General features: G+C 47.0%; 2 protein-coding genes across 2 annotated transcripts; one reads left to right on the forward strand and one right to left on the reverse strand.

Moving 5' to 3' along the window:
- Nucleotides 1-1,668: 1,668 nt before the first annotated feature.
- On the reverse strand, nucleotides 1,669-5,282 carry STEEP1 (STING1 ER exit protein 1). Its single transcript, XM_079318522.1, has 7 exons — nucleotides 5,108-5,282; nucleotides 4,767-4,884; nucleotides 4,612-4,653; nucleotides 4,388-4,526; nucleotides 3,796-3,885; nucleotides 3,578-3,670; nucleotides 1,669-2,847 (listed from the first exon to the last, which is right to left on the reverse strand). Exons 1-7 carry the CDS (start codon nucleotides 5,229-5,231, stop codon nucleotides 2,785-2,787), a joined length of 669 nt encoding a protein of 222 aa, XP_079174648.1. The 5' UTR covers nucleotides 5,232-5,282; the 3' UTR covers nucleotides 1,669-2,784.
- A 954-nt stretch (nucleotides 5,283-6,236) lies between these two features.
- Nucleotides 6,237-15,177, forward strand: UBE2A (ubiquitin conjugating enzyme E2 A). Its single transcript, XM_079319395.1, has 6 exons — nucleotides 6,237-6,561; nucleotides 6,880-6,960; nucleotides 7,070-7,095; nucleotides 12,109-12,198; nucleotides 13,228-13,316; nucleotides 13,721-15,177. The coding sequence occupies exons 1-6, from the start codon at nucleotides 6,518-6,520 to the stop codon at nucleotides 13,847-13,849; spliced, it is 459 nt and encodes a 152-aa protein (XP_079175521.1). The 5' UTR covers nucleotides 6,237-6,517; the 3' UTR covers nucleotides 13,850-15,177.

Consider the following 15,177-nt stretch of genomic DNA (forward strand, 5'->3'; position numbering starts at 1 on the left):
CAAGACAAGCTCTAAAAGGTTGGCCAGAAACTTCCCCTCAGGGGGCAGAGGCAAGGAGAACTCAGTGCTGCTCCCCAGGCACAGCTGTGATTAACTGGTAGGAGGCTGGAATCACTGTTAACACTTCTCTTGAGCGTTCACAAATTGTGTGGGTGCTTTGAACAGGGAACAGGGAACCAGGCAGCATTGTTACATCCAGAGCTGTTCTGACATGATAAATCAGACTAGAGTTTTGTGAAGGTACCTGGAAACTGATCTGGATTAAGTCATGAAATACAGTAAGGTAAGTCTGGCCATGTGTGCCATTACTTTTGTAACAGATTCCCTCCTTCACTTTTATTTCACATTTTGTGATACCTCTGCATCTGGACAAGTTCTTATATACAATATGGTGCTCAGTTGAACAGACAAATCTATCACTTACCTTTATCTACAGATTTATAAAAACAAATGTTGACTTTTACAGTAACATGAAATCTGACTTTTCTTTGGTCTGAACTCTGCTACAGATTGCCCATTTGCTCCTAGGTTATAAGAAGCCCTGCAGGGAGAGCTGGTTTTATCTGTTATAACAGGGTGTTTCATCAATTGTTTGAACTTGGTGACCCTGCTTCCTGTTGCTATAGTCAGCTAATATATTTTAATTCATTTAGATTTAGGAATGAAAAACTTGATTTACACTGAACTAGCTCCAGTTAAAGTAAGAAATACATAATAATGTATTGGATTAGATCCTCCGGGTTGGAGTTATTTCAGCCATGGACTGCCTAACTAGAGTTTATCAAAAGCACCTCAGAAGAAAAAAGGTACTCCCTTTTCTGACTTGGTCCATGCACAAGTCCTGAGCCAAACTAAGCAGATTTCCAGTGCTAAAAACAAAAAACACTGACTGAACACGGACTGGCCTTCCAGAAGCCTGTGCTATGCTGTCTAAGGTTCCAGGTGGCAGCTGACTACAGTAGGTAACAACTACTTTGTTAACTTGTGCTGAGCTGGGGCACTCACCATATTTTCTTTGTGCCTCACCAAACTGTAGAGGTGGTCTATCCCCACCTGGCAGCCCCTGACAGCCCATCCACAGCTGAAGCCTTTAGTCACTCCCTGCCTTCACCCTGACAATAAATCACACCATCCCAAAGTTAGCCTGTTGTTCTGGTGTCATTTGGAGTAAGACCACACTTCATCCTTGGACAACTGGAGACTCAGCATCTGCATTCCAGCACCTCTCACATGGTTCAAAACCTATTTTCAGATGTGAAAGTCTTTTATTCTTGCTTGGGAAAAAACCTGAATTATTAGAGTTACCCCAGGCTTGGATTGCTCCCAGAGGAACCCTGAGGCCCTCACCTGGCTGGACTGTGCTAGCACACTGGGAAAGGAAAACTTACACAATTCCTGCCCTTCCCAAGTACTGCACACCACCAAGGGTTTCTGGCCATAGGCTTCTGCAAACAGGCTTCAGATTAGCAGGTGATGAGCAGGGAACAAGATCAGCACTGTGTGAGTTAATATGAACACCTGCTAACCAGCCTGGCAATAAATTGTCACAGGATCTACTGATCCATCTTTGCTAGCTGTGGCCTGAGTTCACTCCCTCTTTTACTCCTTTGTTTTCCTGAGAAAGAAAGGACAGATCCCTAGGTAAGATCTGAGTTTTCTCAGTCAGGGTTATAAAGCCAGATGGAAAATCTTTATTGATTACAGGAAGTTTTCCATAGTATTTGTGGGAGATGGAAGCATCTTGTTCATTGCTCGCATTTTATGATGTGTTTACTTGGTAGAGTAAGAACATCTCAGGAGAGATCTGTAACATGGTATTTAATCCAATGTAGAGCAACAAAGACGTGGGCTAGAGAGCACTGTTATTACATCACACAAGAGACACAAAGTACTATTACCCAAACAAGGTACTTTAAAAGCTGGTGTGTAATATAGTCTATCCAGGTCCTTAGTGGTCAGTACAGTCCAAACAATTTTTCCTTCACATTTCACAACTCCAAATACTGATAGTTTTGCCCAATGGGCTATTTCAGATGTGCAGTTGTATTATTTAATGATCACTGGCTGTATCAATAACTTCCAACCATGTATTTGAACTCATTAGTAGCAGTTTTTATTTACAGTAGTTTAAAACAGACTTGGATTTTGACAGTGTAATTCTGTACAACTGCAGCCTTGTGATGTTCAGGGGGAGCTGAGACTGCAGTGCTGCAGCCCAGTCTGTGCTAGCTGCCTCTGGCAGGTCAGGGTGAGCAGCAGCACCATGCCCAAGCCTTGCATCCCAGTCATTCCAGACTGTGTTGGAATGGCATGGCTCAGGCTGCTGCACCTTTTGGACACATTTAAAATAATAAAATTAACAAAAGACATAGAGCTTACTTTTGTAAGGATTTCTTTGTTGTATGGTCACACGTCGTTCCAGTGTATTCAAGGAAACACTTTTGAAAACTCCAAAATAAAAAGACAGGTATCTAAAGGTGAACTTGGGAAGGCACCCAGCAAAGATTTTCTTGAAAGTAAATATTCTACCTGGAACAGCCTGCTGATAACACTGGGTCTGTAGAGAACTGCAGTTTGTTCAAAGTCTCCAGTGCCACTGGAGTTAAGACTGGTACCCAGAGTATCACTTATACAGAGGAATACAGAGAGGTTCTCATCTTCCAAGCAGGCTGAAGCACAGTGCAACTCTTGAACATTGTCTGTTACTTCTGCTTTGTTGACAGAACTGTGAGAGCTCTTGGTAGTTTTCTCCTGTCTCCAAATACTCAGCAGATACACAGCATTTCATTTGAACTGGTTATCAATCAGGGTTCCCTTCATCTTGGCTTTCTTGGCTTCCAACTCAGCCTGAATAGGAAAATTAAGGCAGAATTAAATAACATCTGGATAATTTTCCCTTCGGTGCTCCAATTAAGTTTGCTCTTCTTGTCTGACCAATGCAAACTCTTCAGTTCCAAAACCAGGAGAAAGTGTAGCTCAAGTGTTTGCTGATGTACGGAACAAGGACCATCTTTAAAATCGTAAAAAGCCCAACACCAGCTGCCTAAGAGACTATTTCATACTTTCTATCCTCAGGTGGAAGCTGCACATTTCCTCCCCCTTTCCATCTACCACCCTCCTGTCACAGGAGGCAAGATCAATTGTGATGTTCTTGCCATTTATTCTTTGACTGTCCCTTGCAGTAGCAGCTGAGCTGCACAACTGCTCCACAAGAGCCTTGCTGTGCCCTGATGCCTCATGGCAGTGACCTGCTCTGCCAAGCAGGCAGGAGAGCACAGTCTGGCAAAGATTTCTCCTTCCCTTGTTCCTCATCCAACAGCTCATAGAAAGCCTCCCTGCAAGCACTCTGCTGGCTGCTCTTCAGTTACCTCTCTAGGGAATGGCATGTAATTTTAAGTTCAGGGTGACTAAAACATCTCTATGAAACTTGTAAAGGAAATCTCATCCTCACAAAGCTGCAAGTTGCCTGTGACTATGCCAGGACCTCATCTAGTCTCATCTGTTGTGTACAAAGACAGGTTGTGTACAAAGCCAACACATCTCAGAGCTTTGTGTTCAGCACCAAAGAAAAACTCACCAACTCTTGTAGTCTTTTCTTGCTCATGCCTTTGCGTTCCAGCTGTTTCTCAATCACTTTTGCATTCTGTGCATACGAGTCTGCAATCTCCCTCTGAAATACACACATCACTTTGCAACAGCAAACTCTAAAATAACAACATCTCATCCAAACAGTAAGACCACTGCTGGCTCTGCCCAGCTCAGATGTGGCTGCCACTAAGGACATGCAAAACTCACCGCTTCAATCTCCTCCTCCTCTTCATCAATTGTGGAGACTGTAACAGAACTGAACTTGCCCATGTCTTTGGTCCGTTTGGTCATCATCACCTGGGTGAAAAACAAGAATATTTTGTTAAACCTTGGCAACAGTTGTGTCAGTAGGGATTGCTTCCTCCTTCCAAAGCTTTTAACATTTCTTATGCAAGCCATCAAGATTACCTGAACTCTGTGGGTGGCAAAGGGGAGTTATGCTCACCAGAAGCAAGCTCACTGATATATAATAGATGAGCCAGACTTTGAGAATTGCTGTGCAGGCTACCAACCTGACCAACTTAAAACTGAATCTTTCTATTAACTGAGCCTTAACATTAGGCACACTCTAGATTTTAGAGTTTATTTTGCTCTCCTTTAGTGATAGGATTCTACGCTGCAGTGAACCTCTGTCAAGGAAAACAAGGGAGACGTGGACAAGACACCAAATTGAGTTACTGTTCAGAGGTCCTTTTCTTTTTCATTTTCTTTTCTCTCCCCTCTGCCCTCACTATTAAGTTATGTTATACACAACACCTTTAGAAAAGCAAGGATATCCTTCTTCTGTAAAGCCAATTACCTTTTTAGGAGGTTCTTGTTTCTGAGTATATATGTTTGTTTTCCCAAAACCCTGGCCAAATTTGACCACAGCACCATCAACAATGAACGTCACAGGAGCATTTTTCTGCTGGTGTTGATAAAACAGCAGCAGTCCACACCTGGAAACAGAAATATGCATAGCTGAGAGTAAACCCAGATTCTGGATTCCTATGGTTTCCTCATAAAAAACTAAAAGTCACTCACTTGCCACACTTCTTCCTGAACTGCCGCTCAATGCCTTCGGGTCTGGGGGAGAGAAGCAGCGCTTGAGCAGAGCGCAGGGGCGCAGGGTCCCCGTGCCGGGCTGGCGCTCGCAGCCGGGCGGGAGGGCAGCCCAGAGGGACGGGGGGTGCAGAGACCTGCGCAGGAAGACGCTCTCCTCCTCCTCGGCGTTGCAGAACTTGTGGGCGTGCTTGGCCGCGTCCATCACGCGGGCGCGGTCCCGCGGCCGCATCGGCAGCTTCTCCAGCTGGCAATCTGCGGGCAGCGGCGGGGCCGGGCTGGCGGCGGGGCCGGACGGGCACCCGCGCCGGGAACCCGCAATCGCAGCCCCGCTGCGCATCCCGCATCCCGACCCCACATATCCCACATGCCGCACCCGCACCCCGCCGCCGCCTCCGCGGGCCCTCTGCGCCGCCGGGCCGCGGCCCGCCCTTCCCTTCCCTCCCCGGGCCGCGGCCCGCCCCGGCCCCTGGCTCACCGAGCACCAGCACCATCTGCCCGCACAGGCAGTAGTAGACGTGCAGCGGCTTCTCCCCATCGTCGTACTCCTCACGGTCGCGGGTGTCGGAGCACACAACGGAGCGCGACACCACCTTGGGCATGGCGGCGGCGGCTGGAGCCGCCCGCCCGGCCCCGCCCGCCGGGGCGGTGCCGCGGGGAGCGCGGGCCGGGGCTGCGGGGCTCCCGTGCGGCCAAGGGCCGGGCGCTGCACAAGGCTCTGTGACAAACACACCAGCGCACACGGTGCTCACTGCGCAGGCTGGCACGGCGGGCACGGTCCGGAACGGCAGGTTTGCAGTGCGGCCGGCCGCTGTACGGCCGTCATAACAATGTTCACTTTCTTTCTCTGGGTTTTCTCCTGTCTCTTTCTTCAGCCGCCTCCCCACACAGCTGGATTATATGAAATTACAAGTGAGGATAAACTCAAGAAACAGAGCCCAGCCAGCCTGTTTTCCACGAAAGATTCTTTATGTCCAAAAGCTGTTAAAGAAACGTATAAAATAGATTATTTTTCCCTTGAAAAACACTCTGTGAAAGCAGGAATTGCAGTGTAGCAGGTTATGCTGGTTTTGACAGCGATGAAGTTAGTTTTCTTCACAGTAGCTGGTGTGGGGCTGTATTTGGATTTGTGCTGGAAGCAATGCTGATAGCTCAGAGATGTTTTTGTTACTGCTGAGCAGGGTTTGCCCTGAGCCAAGGCATTCTCTGCTGCTCACCCCACCCCAGCAGCGAGAGGCTGGGGGTGCACAAGGAGCTGGGAGGGGACACAGCCAGGACAGCTGACCCCAACTGACCCGGGGATATCCCAGAGCATGTGGCCTCATGCTCAGCATGTATCTGGGGGAGGAGGGGGAACGGAGGCATTTGGAGTGATGGTGTTTCCCAAGACAGCGTTACGCATGATGGAGCCCTGCCGGCCCTGGGGAAGTGGGGAACGAACTCCTTGTTTTGGTTCGCTCGTGCGCCTGCCTTCGCTTTCCCTACTGAACTGTTTTGGTCTCAACCCGCAGCGCCGCCGCCGCCGCGCCCCGTCCGTGACGCCACTGCCCACGCCGCAGCCCCGCCCCCCGCCGCCGGTGGTACCGCCCCCAAGCGCCGCCCCTCGGGCACCGCCCCCCGCCCTGGTGGTAGAGGCTGGGCCGGGGGCTCAGCTACATCCGGCTCCGCCCCCCCTCCCCGCGCCGTTGGTACATCCCGGGACCGTCCGGCTGCCGGCGCAGGAGTCGGTGTAGCCCAGGCTCCCCCCCCGCGGCCGCCGTAGTGGTAGAGGCCGCGATCGCTCCTGTCCGTCAGCGCCGCCGCCGCCGCCTCAGTCGGAGCTCGAACCTCAGCCGCGCCCGGCGCTCCCTCCGGCAGTGTATGCCTGAGCTATAACCCTCAGCCCGCCATGTCCACTCCGGCCCGTAGGCGCCTCATGCGGGACTTCAAGAGGTACCGAGGCCGCGGGCCGAGGATAAAGGGGCGGGCGGGCGGGAGGAGGACGAAGGGCCGAGAGCTACCGGGGAAGGAGGGGGTAGCACAACATGGCGGCGGGGCAAGGCGCGCTCCGCTGATTGCGTAGCGCGGGCGGCGCTGCCTTGCGCGGGTTACGCCGTTTGCGCAGGCGGCCGCTGCTAGGCCGGGTTACTCCATTTGCGCAGGCCGCTGCTGCCGGGCCGGGTTGCGCCGTTTGCGCAGCGGCGTCCCGGGTTGCGCCGTTTGCGCGGCGCGGGGGGCGCGGGCCGCGCTCACCGTCCCTGTGCCCCGCAGGCTGCAGGAGGATCCCCCGGCCGGGGTGAGCGGGGCCCCCTCCGAGAACAACATCATGGTGTGGAACGCCGTCATCTTCGGGTGAGTGGGCAGGGAGGGGGGCGGCGGGCCGCGGGGGCCGCTCAGCCGCCGGGGGGTTGGAGTCGGGCTGCCAGCGGGGTAACGCTGTGCTTTGCTTTCCCTTCTCCAGGCCCGAGGGGACCCCTTTCGAGGACGGTAAGTGCGGCGTGCGGGGCTGGTGTTTGGCTTTCTCGGGTAAACTGTTGCGGTGTGACACGGCCTTGGTGTCACTGCCGGAGACTCTGCAACAGGTGTGGGCCTGGGGATGGCGGGGGGGCGTGGGTGCATGTTCACCTGACCTCACACCTGTGTGCCTGATTTATGTAAATATTATTTTTCTAATCTTACTTTTAGGAGGTATTGTAGATTGCTGTGTTGACTTACAAATTAGCTTGTACAGTCTTGCTTATAATCGCTACATCTATTATAAGTTATTTTAAGGATCTCTACGAACTTTTGTGTTGAACTCTGGATCATGTTGTTAGTGACATTCATGTTTGGGTAACCATCAATAACTTGGTATAGAACTGTTGTCTTTTGAGTTCTGTTTTTTTCTGATGCTGGAAGTGTTTTGTGAGAAAGTTCCAATGTGAGTCAGCTGAAGTAGGAAATGGGCTGAATGTTAGAAGAAGTTCAGAAGAGTGGCTTTTTCTTGTCATTTATTTTGCTCTTCTACAATTGATATAATTCAGGGCTTAAGACTGGAAAGACCTTTTAAGTTTAAAAGCTAATTGAATAGGTGCTGGTGACAGACCTGTAGCTTCCATCTGGCATTACTGACTTGTATAGGTTTACTGATGTTGTATGAGTACTTAAACATCTTGTGAAAACCTGTTAGACACGAAATACTGTCTAACTGAAATCAGTGATGCATTTTTTGAAATACTTTCAGTGTAGGCTATAATTAATCTTAGATCTCAGTGACTCATGACAAAAGCATAGGAAAAATTCCTTAACTCTTATGTTGCTCTTGGCTAACTCCCTTGTCTTTGTTTATCCTTGGAGGTAGCACCTGTGGATGTGCCTCTGAATTGCAGATTGTATTTCTCTGTGAAGATTTTGAAGACTTTAAATTTTTCAGGCCTAAGAAAACTCTGAAGACTTACTTCTTTTTGATGTATTTTGTTAGTTAATAAATTTGTTGGAGTAGCTGCTCCAGCAGTCTGATGTTTACAACTTGGACTTAAAACATTGCATAATAGAACAGCTACACTAAATGTATGTTGCTGTCTCATCTGGTATCCCTTAAAGAAGGGCTCAGCTAAACTTCTGTGGGGGTTGCTAGAGCTGCTTAGGCTCTTGGAGCACTGCTGCTAATAGAGTGATTCACTGTTTGGAGCAGAAAGCTGTCTCCTTGCAGTGTGCTAAAATGCAGGTTCTTGCCATGCTCAGGCTCTTCCAGCTCAGCATGTGGTTGACAGATGCTGTAAGGGCTTTTTCTATCTATTTCCATTTAGTTGCAGAAGGTTGAGGACTACTTTTGAGAGCCTTGACATATTGATTTCCCCTGTGCTTTCTGAGGCAGCATTGTGTCTTTATCTTGGATACTGAGGACATGTTGCACTCACAGGAGATTGAGGTTCAGACAGGTGCTTGAGGCTGCTGCTGCTGTTCTCCTGCTTTGGTTGATGCCATAATGTAATCTCAGGTTGTGACAGAATGCTCTTTTCTTAGCCAAGTCTGTGTTTTCATACTGTGTGCTCAGGAAAACAGATGTGTCTTGTGTTGCAGGATATCTGCTTATCTCCTCTCCTCTGGATGTATCTTACCTAGCTAGATAACAAAGCACTAAGTGGTGCCTGGAGATAGGGCCTGTTGGTGCCCCAGCTGTGCTTTCCCATTCAGTGAGTGGAGTAGCACAGTCCAGATAATGGTAGTGGAGTCCAGATGCAGTTCAGCTCCAGGTTGTAAGAGTAAGGAAATTTTAATTTAACAGTATGTTAGTTTGAACTTGCTTTGCATCTGTGCAGTCCTTGTAACTCAAAGGTGTGCTGAAATTATAATCTTTCTTATGAAGCCTTTGCAGGTCTGTGTTCTTTCTCATTTTTAGGCTCTTTCCCTCTGTGGTGATACTGTAAAATTTCAGATAGCTTAGTTCTTGTAAAAGTAGCCTGTGAAACTGGGGGGTGGGGGTGTTATTCTAGTGGTATAATAATGTAAACATTGAGAGTTACTGTTCTTTATCCTTGTTCTGGTGAGGCCCTTCTCTTGTTGCTGCTTCTGAGGTGTTGTAGTTTGCCTGGGCTGCAAACTGAAGTTGAAACACATTTGTTTACTTGCTGTGCAGCATTCTGCAGCTGATACCCCACCTTCTCCACCCCCAGCCTTTGGAGGGTGTTTTCACAGCTCAGTGTGCAGGCTGGTGTGCTTAGGAGCAACCACTCATTTAGATCAGCAGCATAACTTCCATCTTCTGGTTTAAGAGGATTCGATTGCAGCTGTCTGCAGTAGGACCCTGGGGATATTTATCCTGCCCTTCATATTTCCAGGAATCTTTGTGTGTGGCATTTAAAAGTGACAATGCTGGCACAGCCATGGAAGTCCAGGCTGTACCAATCCTTTAGACCTGTTTCTCTGAAACTGGATGATGATACTGTGGTTAGTGTAGGATTCCTGGCTCAGAGCGATTTAAGTCGTTCAGCTGCTGTAGTATCTGGCCTTGCTGTGATTGTGCAGGAGGCTTGAACAGAGAACACAAAGCACGTGTCTTCTGTGGCATTTATGGCTTGCTTATGGAATATGGATCCTGTCCTTGTGCAGGAGGGAAAGAGCTTGTCCCTGCTTTTTGGGCAGTGGAATGAAGGGGTTGCTCTCAGGGGCTGCAGTGAGGGGGCCCTGCAGGGACACAGGTTCTGCTCTCTGGAGTTGCTGGGGCTGGTGCACAGGCTGTGCAGCCTCTCTTGGCTCTGTTTGGGTCTCAAATCCTGACTAGAGGTGATCAACAAGGTAAGTACAGGGCAGAGAAGAGAATATTCTCCTAAGATTAGTGGTGATCCCAATATAAGTAATGACAGTAAATATGATAATTTATGTTTTTCAAACATCTGTCTAGGGTAAGTTGTGAGAAATAGCAGTTGAAAGCATTAAAATTAGTGACAGGAGAGACTGGGCACTGGAGGCCTCATCCCCAGCAGTGTTGTGATGCCTGTTGTGGGCTTTCAGTGCGAGTGACCCTTGGCCTTCGGTGCGTCAAATCTCTGGATTTGCCCTTTAATAAAGCTCAGTAGAGAAGGTTTGCTGACTGTGGACCATTTCCAAAGAGCCACTGCCACTCTGGGCCCTGACTTGGAAATCTGAGCAGGTAGATACTCCAGCTGGATATCGTTCCAGATGAGCCCCTTGCTCAGGTTTGTGTTAAAAGTAGTGTTGTCCTATCTGTGGTGGGACAATAGCTTCCCTTTCTTTCAGTAGTTGTATGTAGATTCTAAGACCAAACTGCTCCTGTTACTGTCAAACCTGTGTGATGATTTGTGCTTGGTTTTCAGCCTACTGCTTGCTTAGTCACTCCTTTCTCAGGAGGAGGCTACTGAAAACCAGAACTGGGGCAGGGAGAACTGAGAATATCTGGAGTCAGATCTCTTAAGGGCTTGGCTTTAAAGGGCTGATGTTTGCAGCTGGTAGAAGTTGTTGCTAACTTCCCAGTCCTGGGTTTCAGGCTGATCTCGGACCTGGCTCTGTGCCTCTGGACTAAACTGGAGTATACTTGAAAACCCCACTGCAGACTTCCACTAATTTGAACAATCCCAGCTCCACTGTTCTGGCTCGTTTGTTTCACAGTGAGATAGCATAATGTTGTCTCTCTGCTGTTACATTGTTAGGCTGCTAATAAAAAACCAAACATGCATGAGCTTATTTTTAGGGTGTTGAGACTTCCCACTGCTGTAGGGAAAGTGCTAAAGCATCTGTGCTGTGTCTTCATTTGCTAACTTGAACGTCAAAGCAATGACCTTCATTTCTTGCAACTCAGTGTTACAGTTTATCTCCTTATAAAGAAAGGAGTCCCTGGGAAATCTTGCAGGTCCTTGCTGACCCGGGAAAAAAAGTCAGTAAAACTGAAACTCTGGGTTAGCAGTTGTTGGCACACGTTTGCCAGCCAAACAAAGGAATAGCTTCATTATATTAGTGCTGGAAAACTCCCTCACAGTAGGAAGCAAGGACACTGAGCATGGGGGAGATGGGGGAACCTGACTCATCACTGATACATTAGGATGCCCTTTCAAAAAAGGCAATACACCCCACCTGCAGCTTGTTCCAGCTACTGTCAGGTGCAGTCCTTCTACAGGAGAGCTGTGTATTTATAGGAAGGTGCTTCAGGTACTCTCTCTGGGCATACCCAGGAACATCTTAAGCTGCCTCGGGTTGTTGCTCTTGGTGGTAGCGTGGCTGGGAGGAGCTCCCATGGCCTGCAGTGGAGTAGGTAGAGTTCCTTAGTTACTGAGCTGAATCAGGAGCAGTTCTTAATCCTCTGAACCCATTCGTGCATCTTGGTTGACAGACTTCTTATTCTCAGATTGTCATAGCCTCAGGAGAAGGGCTAAAATAACTTATGTTGGTGCAGGCTGCTAAAATGGTTTGATTGAGACTCAGCCACAGTTTTCTGTTTCTGCTTAATCAGCCTTTGTCAAAGGATTACCAATTAGTGTGAAGTAAATGGTCAGATTTATATTTTAAAGTGCCAGATTTGGATGCTGCATTCAGTACTACTTTTCTGCAAGACCTGATTACCTTACAGTTGTTGAGAAACATGACCTTTTTAATTTAGTGGAAATAAATTACAAGGTCCTTGCCATGACAGCATATTCCATAGATAGGACTCACTGAATGATGGTGTGTTACACAGATGGTTCTACACCCACTGCTGTTTGTACAGTGTACTGGGATTAGGCTCTCTGGAAGAAAACCCCAAGGGCAGATTTATTTCCCTACATAAACCTTTTGATTGGTATTGGCAATAAGTCACAGGTACCGGTACTGTCTGGCACTTCAGTGTTAATGATTAACTCCATGAGAGTAAAGGAATTGCTGTGGGATTGCACAATGTGTGTTCCATATCCAACATGCCTGTGTGAGCACAGTAGTGTCAGTGTGTATTGTGGGGGAATGCTACTTACTCATCCCTTGTGTAAATTCATGCTGAATAAAGGTCACTTATCTCTCTTTCAACTCCAGGAACTTTCAAACTTACAATAGAATTCACAGAAGAATACCCAAATAAGCCACCTACTGTCAGATTTGTCTCTAAAATGTTTCATCCAAATGGTAAGTACTGACACAATGCCTGGGTTTGCTTTTCCTGTTTTGTTGGAGGTTTGGTGGGGGGGAGGAAGAGAGGGCTGCAGTGTTTTTTGTTATAGCTTGCTGTAAAAAAGGTCTATTTATTATAAAAGTTTCCACTATCTAATAAGGCAGCAAAATTCCAATGTGGTTGTGTAGTTTTGGTGAAGGTGGATATATGAGCAGTGCTCAGGCTTGGAAAGAAAGGGGCAATAAAAGGAGCCTCTTACCTTTCAGGTGTCACAGCACAGTACTGATGAGACACTCAACTGCCTGTTAAGCCTTACAGAAGAATGTTTTGTACTTAAATAGCAGTGCTTTGGACTTCTGTCTGTATGTATTGTAGACATAGCATAGTGACACTGGTGAATGCAGCTGTCTTCTATCACTTTTCTTCCCCAAAATACCTGTAAAAATGATATACCATGAAATGTAGTGTTAGGATCCAGCTATAGCCAGTTAACAGTAAGACTGTTTAATTGACCCCCTTCCTTGGTAACTAAAGGCTGGAGAGGTATTCCTTGCCTCCAAAAAAATACCAGCCTTGTGCAGAAATACCAGAAACCTTCCAACATGGCAAGTGTGGGTACAGTGCAGTGAGGGAAGGTTCTCCTGTAGATGGTGTGAGTAAGGTGACTGGACCCTGTCATAGAGACTTCATGGGGAAACCTTGAGTGTGAACAGCTGTTTGTGGGTGTTGTCTGGTTCACTTTTGGGTAACTAAAATTTTTTTTGCCTTAAAATCTGTTCATGGTTTTCCATGGCTGTAGTTGTAATGACACAAAGAAGTTTGTGAGAGAATAACCAGGGGTTCAGTTTAAATACTTCAGGCTTCTGTGGTGAGGAGCTTCACTGCTTCCTTCTAAGGCCTGTTTACAGGATTTCAACCTGTCAGACACTATGGGCTGTTGCAGTGTGTCTGTACACAGGTTTTCAAGACCAGGCAATACTAGGGAGAAAAGCCAATAGCTGTACAAGTTGTGTTTTAAGCTGGTTTTTTTTGACCCTTTCCAGTCTATGCAGATGGTAGTATATGTCTGGATATCCTTCAGAATCGCTGGAGCCCCACTTATGATGTCTCCTCCATCTTAACATCCATACAGGTAAAATAACTCTGCATGAAGAGACAGAATTACATTAGGATGCTTGACAAACACAGCTTGGGAAACTTTTTTCCCCTTTCCTAAGAGCCAGTATAGCAGTTTTAACTGTGTACCAGTATAGCAGCTACATACTGGCCAAGTGTGAATCCTTGCCGGGTGTGAAGTGGCCAGGCAGTGACACTGGTGGTCACTGCAGGGCCCCGGTGATGCCCTGCCTGGCTGTCACTCGCCTGCACTGTGCAGGAGTGACACTGGTGGCCAAAGCCTCTAAAGCCTTCCAGCTGCAGGGATGCAGTGTGCTGCACCTGGACTGACATCTCTGCTCTGACTAGTGTGCACAGTCTAGAGAAGGTGTTGTAGAGCTGTACTTTGCAGTGCCTAAGGATCTTTTTCTCTTTGCACAGTCCCTATTGGATGAGCCAAATCCGAACAGTCCAGCAAACAGCCAGGCAGCTCAGCTATACCAAGAGAATAAGCGGGAATATGAAAAACGGGTTTCTGCAATAGTAGAACAGAGCTGGCGTGACTGTTGACCCAGGATGATGCAAATGAACACTCTGTTGATGAGGAAAATAAACAAAGTGTCCGAGTCATCTTTTTCCTCCTAGCATTTACTTTGCAAGCAAAATAGCTGTTGTGCTGTTGCCACCCTCCCTTGCTGAAGCTTCTTCTCCTTGGACATCAGAACACACCCACTTTGAAGTCAAACGTTCTGTACTTGGGTTACTTGCAAAAGAGTTACTGATGCTGAATTCATTTTCTGTGGTCCCTCTCCAGTCTTAGGGCAGTATTGTGCATTTCTGTAGTGTACACTAAGCTTTTAATTGTAATTGTGTTATACACAGTGATGCTTATGTGTAGCTTGATAAAAGGGATGTTTATATACATACACATTTTTTAACTGATATTAATTAAAGTGCTGATGTGTCCAGGCTGGTCACTTACCTCTTCTATTGATTTAGACCCCACTGCGTTTGTAAGTACTGAGTGAAGAAATCATCTTTACTTTCCCTTTTGTATTGGTTTATCAAGTCCTTTACTCATGTTAAAAAAATCAACTCTTCAATTGATTCCAGTTCAAAGATTTAGTAGGGCCCTGGAATGCTTGTCACTTCTGCACTTCACATGCAAGATTTATGTACAGATCTACATAAATTACTATGGCTGTGGTACTTGGATCTTTGCTGAGGGTGAGAAACAAGCCCTTTTTTTTTTTTTTTTTTTTTTTTTTAAATTAATATTTTAAAGGACAGCCTACAGACACTGTCAGTAGGTTTGTATAGTCCTGTCACTGAGGCATTACTGGACAAAACCAGGTAGAGCTGTGATACTCAGCAAAAGGCCTTCCACATTAAGGAAGAGGTAAAACCTGACCTCTTCCAGCAATGGAATTACTCTCCTTTGGTGTCTTTCTCCTGCCCCTTATCTTTAGCTGAGAAAGATAAGTTGTTTGGGATCTTTGTCTTATGGAAAGTTTGAATTAAGTCCAGGGTGGGCACTCGAGTCTGCAGTTTCTGCTCTTTGTAGATGACCGTGTGGTTTGTCTGAGCTACTGCTGCATGCTCGAGTTCCTTCCCTTCAGTTTTATGAAAGTATTTTTTCAATTCTGAAAAAAACATTTGTAAGTCCAGTCACTTTTTTTGTAAGGCAAGTTTGTACCTTTGGATACAGAACCTTAAGCAGCAGTGTGGGATGGAACCTGCAATTGTGTTGTCCACTGTTCCAGTGTCTTTTGTGTGCACATTGGTCTGTTAGTTGAAAACTATAACTTTGCACAAGTAACCCATGTAAGAAACTGTACATTTTTCAAATGTTGTAAATAAAGTGTAACCTTAGTGCTTATTGTATAAATAGGCAATAA

This window comes from Erithacus rubecula (genome assembly GCF_903797595.1).
Source record: "Erithacus rubecula genome assembly, chromosome: 15".
NCBI classification, from domain to species: domain Eukaryota; kingdom Metazoa; phylum Chordata; class Aves; order Passeriformes; family Muscicapidae; genus Erithacus; species Erithacus rubecula.

Excerpts from the sequence above, each read along its gene's own strand:
- STEEP1 (XM_079318522.1), bottom strand. The coding sequence starts at position 5,231 with ATGCCCAAGGTGGTGTCGCGCTCCGTTGTGTGCTCCGACACCCGCGAC. Across the intron at positions 3,671-3,795 it reads AGGAGGAGGAGATTGAAGCG|AGGGAGATTGCAGACTCGTA; the intron begins GTGAGTTTTGCA and ends TGTGTATTTCAG. Across the intron at positions 2,848-3,577 it reads AGAAAAGACTACAAGAGTTG|GCTGAGTTGGAAGCCAAGAA; the intron begins GTGAGTTTTTCT and ends TTTCCTATTCAG.
- UBE2A (XM_079319395.1), top strand. The coding sequence starts at position 6,518 with ATGTCCACTCCGGCCCGTAGGCGCCTCATGCGGGACTTCAAGAG. Across the intron at positions 7,096-12,108 it reads GGGGACCCCTTTCGAGGACG|GAACTTTCAAACTTACAATA; the intron begins GTAAGTGCGGCG and ends TTTCAACTCCAG. Across the intron at positions 12,199-13,227 it reads TAAAATGTTTCATCCAAATG|TCTATGCAGATGGTAGTATA; the intron begins GTAAGTACTGAC and ends GACCCTTTCCAG.